We start from the raw sequence: 13,867 nt of genomic DNA, 5'->3' as shown, positions 1-13,867 counted from the left end.
ACTCTCTCTCTCTCTCTCTCTCTCTCTCTCTCTCTCTCTCTCCTCTCTCTCTCTCTCTCTCTCTCTCTCTCTCTCTCTCTCTCTCTCTCTCACTCTCTCTCTCTATCCTTCTTTGGTCCAGATTCGATTAGTTACAGACCCCCCTCATATAGCTACAATATTGCTGAGTGTGGTGTTAAACAACAAATAAACAAACAAAACTCCACCACTTGGTGTGCTTGTAGAGAAGCAGGCGCGTGAGGCAGAGGAGCAGGAGCGGCAGAGGCTGGAGGACATGTCGGAGGATGAATATGATGCCCTCACTGATGCTGAGAAGGCCGTCGTGGACAAGAAGAGGCTTGAGATAAAGAAAGAGAGAATAAAGAAGTATGTTTTGATACGCATTTAAAATTTGAAGAAAATTAAGAAATGAAATGTTTACAAGTACCCCTAAAATGTTGTTACAAGTGGGAAAGAAGTTGGCGTCCATAAAAGTTTATGTCTTCAATGAAGAAGTAGGTGGCAGCATTGTCATTCATCAACAATCAGCAAAGATTAGATTTGAAATATCAATAACTGTATAAATGTTATACAATGGCCATTTTTCATATCACAGAGAAGAAGAGATGGAGAAAATTAGGAGAGAGAATGAGGCCCTGGAAGAAGAGAGAAGGAAACAGGAAGAAGAAATGTAAGGAATTATTTCTTCTCCTTTGTATTTGAGATGATAACAGATTGTTCATCAAAGTTAATAGCTGTGGTGATTGAATTAGTGATTTACAGATCGAATTATTTTACTGAATATATTGCTCAATTTAACACAGTCCTATAACACAAGAAGTTAGAAGTAAACTGATTAAGACTTTGACTGTGCCCCTTATGGTTTATTCTCCCTGCAGTATTTTATTGTACAATATACAACTCCCACTCGTCATTATTTTTAAATATGGCAGGCATATAAAGTGTATAGCACAGCTACTTCATTAGCCAACATGAAGTGGGCACCCCTAAAGAAGAATAAGCAAGCCTTGCAAGATTTAATTATTCTCATTCACATCACTATTATGATGTCATAGCTGACAGAAAAGTGCCACATTTCAAGCTTTCTGATGTCCCCCAAACTTAAAATACTTTTGCTGATTTTATTTCAATCATGTTTTCTGCACACAATGTATTGCCACACATACGTTGAATACTGTTGTTACTGCAAATCTGCATTTTACAATCTGTAATTGTACATTTGACTATTAATGCCTACCGACAGTGAATGAAAAGAAGTACTTTTCAATTAATGTTATCTTCGGCAGTGATGTGGTTGTCAAATTGGCTGTTTCAATCAGAGGTGGTTAATGGGATTTGATACCTCTGATTGAGCAACCTGAATCAGAATTACCTATTTCCCAAATTCATGGGTGAAAACATATCATTTCTCATTGACTATGGTTAATCTGGTGAAAGTGAGTAGCATTATTGCCTCCAAGAAATACTGCTTGGTATTTGAATCGTTCATTACTTCATGTTTATTCTCTCTCAATGCTCATAGGTCCATTGTTCCATCTATGTCTGAATTACCTTGGTGAGGAAATTTAAGATATTAGAGTAAAAGCTGCATGCACATGTTCACAGTGTCCTGTATGTTCTCCAAGCTCGAAGCATGAGTTGTTGGTGATTTATCCATGTTGTAGACACCCCATGGTCTTGTCATGAAACACCAGGGCCCACTTGCACAAAGCGATCTTAGCGCTAAGACTATCGTAAGCCTATGTTAAAGTATGGGAGTTACGATCATCTTAGCGCACATTATATTGCACAGGGTACATCCTTCTTTTCTTCATCACTTGTAAATGCAAATGGCCGCTTTGTTGTGAAGTCGCTACTTGAAACCAAAGATCTAGACATGATCTTGTTCCAGCAAGGGGAAACAACTGTTGAGATGAATAAGTGGTTAGATTATATTACAAAAATGACAATACTTCTCATAAAACACGGTACATTGCTGTGCGGCCATCTGTTCGACACGTTTCTTCATCAACAGGCAATGTTAGAGTTTGCACTGAATTCATGTTTGGAGTAGGGCCCAATTTACTTCTATGAGTAGTAAATGGCTTCTGTAATAATAATAATAATAATAATGATAATAATAATAAAAATAGGAAGTAGTAGTAGTAGTAGTAGTAGTCCATTTATATGGCGCTGTACTCTATGCATAAGCATGCTCTAAGCACTTAGACATTATGACCCCAGTCAATGGATCAGTGTGCACTCAACAATCATTCTCAGCTCCCTGGGGAGTATACAACCCAAGCTGCCTGTTCTGGACATAGTGTACCTGGTGTACACAACCCAGTCAAGTATTGATGATGTTATGCCAAATGTTGATGATGATAGTAAAGGCCAGTAACACCAACCTTCTGTGGTTGTCACATATAATTTGCACTTACATTTGAGCATCATTTGACACAGATCTCCTTTTTTTTAACAAAATATCATTTTGAAAAGATCTTTTTCCCTAAATTGTCCACATTTAGATGTAGAACAAGTACTGACTGAATAGTAGACTGCTCAATGATGACTGCATGACATAGTGATAATTGGAGTGTATGTACAGTGAAAATCAGCAATCTAGGAGTCATCCACAACGTCTAGTTGTCTAGTGGAAGCGTGTCTGCCCGGAGAGCGGATGGTCCTGGGTTCGATCCCCAGCCATGTCTGTTAAAAGATGGTACTTGCTGTTACCCTGTCTGGCGTTTGGCATAAAGGGGCTAAAACAAGGACTTGTCGGCTCAGAGTCAGTATACTGTGTCTGAGTGGGGTATTCATGTTTTACTGCGCCATGGTATCTCAGTGAGCTAGCAGTATAAATCAGCATCAGTCCGGACTAGTACAAGCAGCCACACACACACACACGTGCATGTACGTCGCTATATAAGTGCAATAATCATGGATGCAACATTAAACCCCATTTCACCTCACCTCATACACAAGGAAAGCACATTATTCGATTCACTGGATGTGTATGTGATACTGAGATTGATATCTCTGATGTATGTATGGTTGGGTTGGTTGGTTGGTTGGTTGGTTGGTTGGTTGGTTGTTTACTGCCGCACTCAGCAATATTCCAGCTATATGACGGCGGTCTGTAAATAATCCAAAATCCATCCATTAATTAATGAAGCTGCAGTATTCATGTTTCTACAATTAGATATATTTGAAACTTAACCTGGTGTGAAATAAACAAGGACTTCATGTTAAGATAATTACTTTTTTTGTGCCATCAATGGTCAAGTTTAATTCATCATATGGATTTTAGATTTAAACATTGTAAAACTGGGTACATGTACCTCAATTTGCATGTGGCATATTGAGTACTTGAGTCCGCAATTTGTAATCTAGTACAATGGTGATAGTGAGATTGTGTAGTTGTTGAGACAAGTACAATTTACTTAACAAATTATGTCTCTTCATGACCTTGACCTTTCTTCCAGTAATAAACCGAAGAGACCAAGGAAAGGGAAGGATGCTAATAAGGATAAGGATAAGGATAAGAAGGGTGTGGCAAGCAAGGCCGGCACCCAGCCCAGCCAGGATCGTGTGGGGCAGAAGTCCCAGGGTGGTCAACGGCCACATGACAGTGAACATGCCGCCAAGACTGGCTCCAACACAGAGAGACCAGAGTCCCACCAGACTGAGAAGTCAGATACACAGATTGATGACAAGTAAGTTTTGTCTCAGGTCACCTAAATCAAAAGTATCTTCAGTGAAGAGTTTTGTTGGTTTAGGTATATGATGTCCTTGAGGAGAAGTAATTTTTGTAAGAAAATTCAAGAATGTTTCTTATTTCATGGAAATGGATTTCTTGACAGAAATATTTGATTACCATACTACCTCAGCTATAGCTAACATATTCCAACAATAATATTTGCCATACACCTGTCGTACCCATGCCATACAACAACCCTTATCTTCACAAATTGTCTATTGACACAACTTTCCAAACCCACCTCTTACCCCATTCTCCCAAACTATTCCTTCCCAAGGCACACCTCATACCCAAACCACCTGTCTCCCCAAACTATCTCATCCACAAGACCGTCTCCGTGGTCTAATGGTAGAGCGTCCGCCGCGTCATACCAAAAGACGTTAAAAGATGGTACTTGTTGTTACCCTGTCTGGCGCTCGGCATTAGGGGCTAAAACAAGGACTGGTCGGCTCGGAGTCAGTATACTGTGTCTGAGTGGGGTATTCATGTTAAACTGTGGCATGGTATCTCAGTGTGCCAGCACTATACAGGTGCATGCACGTCGCTATATAAGTGCAATAATCTTGGACGCGGCGTTAAACCCCATTTCACCTCACCTCACCTATCTCATCCACACAACTTGCCACACAACCATCCTACCCCATGCTCCCTAACTATTCCTTCCCAAGGCATCCCTCATACTATTCCTATATACTACTATAGGAAGAAGAAGGCCGTCAAGGATGGAAAGAAGGTTGATGGTAAGGGCAAGGAGGACATTCCCGCTACTGATGGGGAGAATAAAGACGCACTCAAGGAAGCAGAGATACTTCTCATGCAGAGGTAAGTACATGGATATAGTTTGTGCTTCATTAGTTCAGCCTTGTTGCCATTTAAGAATCAACTTCCCTATCTGTACCAGAATCCAGTGATCATGGGTTCGAATTTAGGTCCACTCTGATTTAATCCTTGCTTTTGTCTGTGACCTGTGTAACTTTCAGATTTGACACATGCTGTGATATACCTGACATACTGCTTAAAAGTGGCATTTAAATCAAATTTACTCATTTACTTTGAGTGGGCAGTCGGGTAGCCAAGTGGTTTAAGCGTTCGCTCATCATGCCGAAGACCCGGGTTCGATTCCCGACATGGGTACAATGTGTGAAGCCCATTTCTGGTGTCCCCCGCTGTGATATTGCTGGAATATTGCTAAAACGACGTAAAACCATAATCACTCACTCATTTACTTTGAGAATTCTATGTAATAAATACTGTAGTAATTTGGATATGTTCATGTTAATGGGATCACTTTGTTTCCAGGTTCCGAACCTTTGAGCATGCTCAGAATGAACTGACCCATCTCCTAGAGTTCTGGGACCGTACCACCCTGCAAATCAAACGTCCCCCCACTCCTTCTGAGAAATCTGAAGAGGATGGGGCACAGCATCCTCCATCAGGGAAGAAGGGCAAGGGGAAAGGTAGGCCAGAAATATCCATTGGTTTAGTCAGCATGGAAGCTTTGTTTCCAGCATCTTCCTGAGGCAAGAGCGGTAACTGACTTTACAAGTACAGTTTCCACCCTTGCCAAACTAGGGTGGAATTCCTGAGCTCGATCGTAGCGCCATCAGTGGCTGTTACGAGTTATGTCCTTTCTAAGCCTCTCCCATATGGACCAATCAGATTCCACCTCTCGTATCAAATGCATTTGCTTCAAACAAAATGGTGGCACCCAGTCAAGATGATCTGATCGACCATCAAGATCTATTTTGTGATTAAACGGTTCTTTCTTCGCGAAGTACATCAAACCACGTGAGCATCTTGATTAGAAACATAAAAAGATTGGGAAAATATATGTTGACAACGAGTTGGCGATGCACATGCTTTGCAAATCCTGCAATCGACCGAACTCTGCAAGACAGTTTACGAACCGGATTTCGATTTTGGTTCGCGATTTTGATTGGACTATGCATAGACTCGTTAATCCAGACAAATTGTAATTCCATAATCCCAGCCTAGTTCAGCAAGGGTGGAAACTGGACTTTTATAATCAGTTAACTCACTTGCCTCGGGAAGATGTGTTTCTAGTGAATTGAGTGAACCCTGGAGCATATTCCTGAATTACATTTTTACTGACAAACTCCATACTCATCAGAACTCAACTTTGAATATTCTCCTGACTCAATGCATTGTTTATTGTGGGAATGTGGTGTTTCTTTTCTCCAGACAAGCATGACAAAGAAAAAGAGAAAGAGAAGGAAAGACAAAGACTGGAGAAAGAGATGGCTGAGAAGGCAGCTAAGGAGGTGAGTCTTGACGATGTGTTGGGAGTCTTATTGAGGGATTGCAGAAATGCACTGTCCCTTGAAATCAATAACAAGTATGACTTCAGGGACCGGTCACGTTTTACAGGAATTTTTAATGCGCAGAATGTACAGAAAATAATTACCCTCCCCATGTTTGTTATATTTTTCGATGACCCTTCTCATGTCCTTGTACATTTTTTTTCATGATTCTCCCTGCAAAGACAAAATTCAAAAGCGCTTGTGTTTATTATAAAATGTCAATTTATTTATAACCGTCTTCCGACCTGTGAAGATCTGGGGTAGAATAGGTCTTCAGCAACCCATGCTTGCTGTGAAAGGCGACTATGCTTGTCGTAATGGGATCGGGTGGTCAGGCACGCTGACTTGGTTGATGTATGTCATCGTATCCCAATTGCGTGGATCGATACTCATGATGTCAATCACAGGATTGTCTGGTTCACTGTTGGATATGTATATTTGGTGTGTATAGGAGAGTTTGTTTTTGATGGGTTTATGTGAAATACTCTTTTGAATTTTCAATCTAGGTTTGGATATTTTATCAACTATTGTGATACAGTCCTACATCAGTGATCCTGAAAACTGAATATTATTATACGGGGTGGTCGGGTAGCCTAGTGGTTAAAGCGTTCGCCCTTCACGCCGAAGACCCGGGTTCGATTCCCAACATGGGTACAATGTGTGAAGCCCATTTCTGGTGTCCCGCACCGTGATATTGCTGGAATATTGCTAAAAGCGGCATAAAACCATACTTATTCATTCATTGAATATTATTATACAATATTGCCACAGTCTTGCATCGTCCATTATGGTAACTCATCTACATATGCTCCCTCTGCTGTAGGCTGCTCTGGCTGCAGCCCAGGCCGATGGTGATAGCCAGGATGGAGATCACACTGATGACCCCAACAAGAAAGTGGAGGACGGAGTTGGAGTGCTCAACATCATCATCGACTGCGCAGACAGGGCCGTCCACCCTGGGGAGAAGATCATGCGGGGAGAGAAGCTGCCCACAGTGGAAGAGGTCAGTGTGGCAGTGACTTGAACACAAAAAGCCGTACATCGATCAATGATGTGGGCCCAAGAAATTAGGGCTGGGGCGAGTCCAAATGTATGATCCGGGTACTCGACCCCCATTACCCGACCTTACCTGGGTACCCACTGTAGGTCTCAAGAGTTGGATACATCATGTCTGATTGGGAATTGCTTTACTGGAGCCCGACCAAATGTTATGTACATACACGTATAAAACAATTAGATCATCCATACACTGAAAGGGGGCACGGGTGGCCCAGTCGTCTAAGGCGCTGCGATTCGCTGTGCAGAGTTGCGTTCCTTTGGCACGCCAGAAACCTATGATTGTGGGTTCGAATCCCGGTTCTCCCCGATTATGTTTCAAGCTTTGTCAGCACCATACCCGTGTTGGGGGTTTCACCGAAGTGGTAATCATCTGAGACCTGCATCACTTTGGGCTTTCCTCCCACATTAAGCTGACACGCCGCGATATAACTGGAATATTGTTAAAAGCGGCGTTAAACCCAACTCACTCACTCACTCCATACACTGAAGCCGGCTGAAGTTATATCTTCAATCATAAGTGACTTTTTTTGTTATTGTATTCAAACAACATATCAGCTGACTAGCCATGGCTCCGGATAGTCCTGTGGGTAACAAGGTCCTACTCAGGGCCCACCCGACCCGAGTACCAGATTTTCCTGTCCCAGCCCTACATGAAATGTAATTAGTCAAAAGCAAAGTCACTAAGTGAAATACATAAAACACAAAATTGCTTTCGCCATGTGCTCACAAATCAACAAAAATGGCTGATGAACCATAACGACAAATCAATGCAATACCCTTCTTGAAAGGATCAATGTATTTGATCTGGTCAATGAAAATCGCGAATATAATACTAATAGCTATTGGCTAGATCACTGTAGCTCCTGACAGCATTTTCCTATGATACAAAAAGTATGATGCAAAGACATGTGCTGCTCAGAATTTCAATTACGATTTTGTTATGGCTTGTTTGATTGAATCGATAATGTAAGTAATACTAAACCTTAATACCTTTTTTATTCTTAAAGTGACACCTTGCTTAAGTCAAAAGTCTGACTACTTAAACAAACCATCTGTCAAATTGAAACTTTATTGGTCTATGACCGGTGACCGATAGCCATCTTAAACTCTGTATGGAAGCTAATTTGTACCTGAGAGATCAAGCTGGTTTTGTCTTCACTCTTCTGTGATGACGTGGGTGCGAGGGCAGGCTAGGGCCTACTACTTTCGCTCTTCTTCATGTTCAAGACTTCTTTCAGTTCTCCACATTGGGGGGGCGGTCGGGTAGCCTAGTGGTTAAAGCGTTCGCTCGTCACGCCGAAAACCCGGGTTCGAATCCTGACATGGGTACAATGTGTGAAGCCCATTTCTGGTGTCCCCCGCCGTGATATTGCTGGAATATTGCTAAAAGTGGCGTAAAACCAAACTCACTCACTCACTCACTCACTCTTCACATGGGTACTGTACATTGTGTGAATCTCATTTCTGGCGTTCTTCTTGTAGTATGCCACTAATATTGCTAAAAGTGATGATAAACCATGACCTCTCCTCGCTCACTCACTCACTCATGTCTATCCCTGGATTTTGAAAAGTGGCTTCTCATAATTACTTGTGATATTTACATCATACACAGTCTGTGCCAAAAAAACGTTTGAGTCCACTAGCCCGAACTTTGCTCTTAGCTTTTTATGGGCATTTTGGTATTATATGGACTATTAGGGCGGTCGGGTAGCCTAGTGGTTAAAGTGTTCGCTTGTCACGCCGAAGACTCGGGTTCCATTCCGGACATGGGTACAATGTGTGAAGTCCATTTCTGGTGTCCCCCGCCGTGATATAGCTGGAATATTTCCAAAAGCGGGGTAGAACCTCACTCACTTCTATGGACTATTGTCAACTAATTTTACTTGACTGAACAGAATTTTACTAGAATTTGGCTTTGGACAAGTGGCTGAAGTCGCACACTGTTATATTATTAAATATGTTATATTTTGAGTGTTTTTGTTGTGATGAGTTACTGAACTCCATTGGGGGCGGTCGGGTAGCCTAGTGGTTAAAGCGTTAGCTCGTCACGCCGAAGATCTGGGTTCGATTCCCGACATGGGTACAATGTGTGAAGCCCATTTCTGGTGTCCCCCGCCGTGATATTGCTGGAATATTGCTAAAAGCGGAGTAAAACCGAACTCACTCACTCACTCACTGAACTCCATTGATGCTTAGTTATACCGTATATGGTCTGTTTGAGGCACTTGGTAAGGTGGAACCATTTGTCTCTTCAGGTTATGGATGGCCTTGGCCTGGGGCCCAGGGGACCTCCTATCCCACCCCCAGCAGAGTTTGCTGTCGTCCCCTACCCAGTGAAGAGGAGGCCACCACCACTGTCTGAGTTTGGAGGACGCTACGCCTTCATTGCAGCATCTTCTGATGACCCGTAAGATTTGACATTTTGTCATTTTAATACCAGCTGATTATCTTGACAGTTGTTTTTCAATAGCATTTGTCAACTCTATACTTGCTGGAGGCACAGGTGGTCCAGTCTTCCAAGGTGCTGCTTGCTGTGCAGAGTTGCATCCCTTACGTGTGACAGTAACCTATGATAATGAATCACAGATTCCCCCTGATTTTGTAGTATTTTTGTCATCTGCATACCCGTGCTCAAGGGTTTCTAAAAGTGGGATGTGTCTAAGACTTACATCATCTCAGGTCCAAGTTGAAGACCGCCTCCGTGGTCTAGTGGTCTGCCCGGAGAGCAGAAAGTCCAGGGTTCGATTCCTGGCCACGTCATACCAAAAGACGTTTAAAGATCGTACTTGTTGTTACCCTGTCTGGATCTCAGCATTAAGGGGCTAAAACAAGGACTGGTCGGCTCGGAGTCAGTATACTGTGTCTGAGTGATGTATTCATGTTAAACTGCTGCATGGTATCTCAGTGTGCTAGCACTATAAATGGGCATCAGTCCGGACTAGTGCGCACGCACGCACGCACGCACGCACGCACGCACGCACGCACGCACGCACGCACGCACGCACGCACGCACGCACGCACGCACGCACGCACGCACGCACGCACGCACGCACGCACGCACGCACGCACGCACGCACGCACGCACGCACGCACGCACGCACGCACACACACACACACACACGTGCATTGCACGTCACTATATAATAATTTTAACGCCATTTTACCACCTCACATAAGTTGAAATGCCATGATATGAGTGGAATATGGTTCAAAGCAGTGTTGATCCCAACTCGCTCACTCGCTCATATTCTGCTGCCATGTGTTGCTGTGATTGCCTTGAGTTGCCTTTGAGACATAGCTGAGGAGCCGTACCCAAAGAACCCACAATCAAATTTCAAATTGGTTCAGAGGCAAATTACCCAGTCCTGCAATCTCAAATCTCTGTAAACATTTCAGGAATATTGGCATTGATGAGAAGCCCAAGGATCTGGAACTGGAGGAGGAGAAGTCGGTGACCCCTGATAAGTTCAAGGAGGATCATTCTACACCCACCAAAGGCAAGGGCAAGGGTGGGGACAAGCCCAAGACCGGAACGTCGGAGAAAGGACGCAAGGGTAGCGCTGATAGAAAGAAAACAGGGAGACGCAACTCCATGCTGGTGCCATCCCCACCCCCGGGGGCAACCACACCCACATCAGAGGCTGATGGACAAAGGTAGGGCCACAGTTGATATTAATTGTGTATTTTACAGTGTGAAATACCCAGTGAAAGTATCCACTTTCCCCTCTAAATGTTTCTATACACCAGCATTAAACTATTGCAATGCATGCTGTGGGATGATGCTTGTAGTATATTCACACACTTGATGGATTTTCGATTTTCGAAGTCACCACTATCACTATCTTTGATGAATGCGCGTAACTCAGTTACCGTAGGTATAATATCTAGCAAGACCATTTTGAAATTGAAACACAATATCAGTGATTCCCATGATCCTCAATCATATTTCCTTATTTCCATTACCTCTACATGCATGACATGTGGATGACAGCCTGTGCTGTGATGACATTGCCTGTGCTGTGATGACATTGCCAGTGCTGTGATGACATTGCCTGTGGTGTCATGACATTGCCTGTGCTGTCATTACATAGCCTGTGCTGTGATGACATTGCCTGTGCTGTGATGACATAGCCTGTGCTGTGATGACATTGCCTGTGCTGTGATGACATTGCCTGTGCTGTGATGACATAGCCTGTGCTGTGATGACATAACCTTTGCTGTGGAAGGCATTGCTTGTGCTGTGGGTAACCAGCCTGTGCTGTGGGTAACATAGCCTTTGTGGATGACAGAACCTGTGCTGTGATGACATAGCCTGTGCTGTGATGACAGAACCTGTGCTGTGGAGGACATAGCCTGTGCTGTGATGACATAGCCTGTGCTGTGGAAGACATTGCTTGTGCTGTGGTTGACCAGCCTGTGCTGTGGGTAACATAGCCTTTGTGGATGACAGAACCTGTGCTGTATGACATAGCCTGTGCTGTGGAAGACATTGCTTGTGCTGTGGTTGACCAGCCTGTGCTGTGGGTAACATAGCCATTGTGGATGACAGAACCTGTGCTGTGGAGGACATAAGTACCTCTGCACCTAAATTCTGTCAATGACTTTATTATGTATATAAAATTTGAAATGTGAATCCTAAGACTTATCCCTTACTTACAACTGCTAGGTATGCCATCCCCAGCCACAGGCTTTTGTTGCTGTGATTTACACACGGAATACACTGTTGATGCAATACTTACATGAGGCAGGGCACTTTAAGCTGTTTCCCCTGATGCATACCCTTGTTATATTTACTCCTATACAAGTGCTACATCAAATGATTTAGCCAAGTAAAAGTCAGGGTAGCAAAGGAAGCAATTTCCTGGAAATATTTTCTTCATCTTCAATAAGTTGTGTTTCCCCGCCTTATCTAATATTGTATCTATGTTGTATACATGGTGCTAACCAATCTCATTAAAATCAGATTTAGTTCTCGCTGTCGCTAAACAAAGATCTGAAGACATCCCATTACGGGTCACGTCAGAACGACCTTTCATCCGACCAATCAAAGCGTCGCTTACTAGATCATGAAAGTGACAGTCGGAATGTGTTTTCTAATCATGCAAGCTCGAAAACGTTAAAACAGGGTATTCTGAACGACAGTTACGGCCTGTACGACTGATTCCGTCAAAATTATTGTCTATCTCTGTGTGCGTGGGATAAACATTTGAATGGAAGAGGTATTGCACAGTACATGGGAAGCATTGCCATATAATCGCATCGATATACATGTATAAGACCTTCCGGAATGTCCGTTTGTTCAATTTTCAAAATTTTAATCGAGAACTGTGTCTTCATATTTTTCAAGCCTATTCTGAAATGAAAGTCGCCAGGTTGAAACGAGTGCCGGAAAGCTCAAGAAAGCTGCTTTCTAACTGGCGGATGTTGACTTCTAGTTAGTCGTTTCAGTGGGAGCTCAAGGTTTGCAAAAGATCGTTCTGACGTGACCCTTAATGGGATGTCCTCAGAATTTTGTTTAACAATGACGAGAACTTAGATCTGATTTTAGTGAGATTGGGTGCTAACGAAAACACCTGTGCCCCACCTGCAGTAGGCTGCCCTATATATGCACCTTATACTCACTGCATGTCTAACACGTGTACCTTACAGCACTACTACTGGGGAACCACCGGCTCTTACTGAGCCCAAAACACCAAAGTGAGTATCGATGTAGAGTTTTCCACATCAAGTCTTTCCCAACTTGTTAGTTAGCCAGCTGGCTAGTTTTTCAAGGCCACCCCAAACAGAGTGATCTCTGTGCTATGCCTGTCTATGTTCAACATAGGATTTAGTCAGTCCTAGTGCTAGGATCATTGTTCAGCATCACGTGTAGGCTTCATGTAGTTGTCCATGACGTAGCTTGTCCCAGGGCCAGTATTTGATGCAGTTGTTGTTGTGTAGGCCACAGCAAATAATTATTTGTTTTTTTGTGTGTCTTTTTTCACAAAGTGACAATTCAAAAGTGTGTTTTTATTCCTTTTCACAATGTTTTAAATGACAACAATTTGTTTCTTTCAATTATTAGTGAGTGAGTATGGTTTTCCGCATCTTTTAGATATGTTTAAGCAATATCAATATCACACATTGAACCCAGTTCTTCAGTCAATCGAGAGAACGCTTTAACCACTAGGCTACCCCACCGACCCTTCAAATACATAAGTTTGGATCTTTTTGCGAGACATGTAAAATGGAATGTGCATAAATGAATATTTACAGGTTAAGTGGTTTTCCTTCTTTTATAAGTCATACACATTTCTTTGTCACCTATTCCTTAACATGGCGTGGCTGTCAGGTAGCCTAGTGGTTAAAGCATTTGCTCATCATGCCGAAGACCCGGGTTCGATTCCCGACATGGGTACAATGTGTGAAGCGCATTTCTGGTGTCCCATGCCGTGATATTGCTGGAATATTGCTAAAAGCAGCGTAAAACCATACTCACTCACGCTCACCCTTAACATGGCAGCTGAATACTTTATCAGAAAGTCACATACCCCATAGAAAAATGTCAACTTGGTGGGAGTTGAAAGGGTGAGAAGACTCTATAGAACAAATAATTACTTTGTTGTGGCCCTAGTACTGCACTCTGCCTATCAACAAGGCATGAAGTATGTTAGCTGCTGTAAGCTATCTGCTTGTGGCATAGGCTTCAGAGATCCTCTTCTGCATAGTGATCTTACTGCTACAACTGCCATAACTCCATACACTAACA

The 13,867-nt window shown here is 42.9% G+C and overlaps 1 protein-coding gene across 1 annotated transcript in view; it reads left to right on the top strand.

The window, feature by feature from the left end:
- LOC139454087 (hydrocephalus-inducing protein homolog) overlaps positions 1–13,867 on the top strand; it is a 118,504-nt gene that overhangs the window by 46,509 nt on the left and 58,128 nt on the right. Inside the window, 10 exon segments of the mRNA XM_071235584.1 lie at positions 225–366; positions 596–670; positions 3,465–3,695; positions 4,442–4,561; positions 5,039–5,196; positions 5,942–6,021; positions 6,884–7,063; positions 9,375–9,526; positions 10,516–10,773; positions 12,769–12,816. Coding sequence (XP_071091685.1) covers positions 225–366; positions 596–670; positions 3,465–3,695; positions 4,442–4,561; positions 5,039–5,196; positions 5,942–6,021; positions 6,884–7,063; positions 9,375–9,526; positions 10,516–10,773; positions 12,769–12,816 — 1,444 coding nt within the window.

This window comes from Haliotis cracherodii, unplaced genomic scaffold, assembly GCF_022045235.1.
Source record: "Haliotis cracherodii isolate W230 unplaced genomic scaffold, xgHalCrac1.p SCAF_10, whole genome shotgun sequence".
Classification (NCBI taxonomy): domain Eukaryota; kingdom Metazoa; phylum Mollusca; class Gastropoda; order Lepetellida; family Haliotidae; genus Haliotis; species Haliotis cracherodii.
This window is presented reverse-complemented; position numbering and strand designations above follow the sequence as displayed.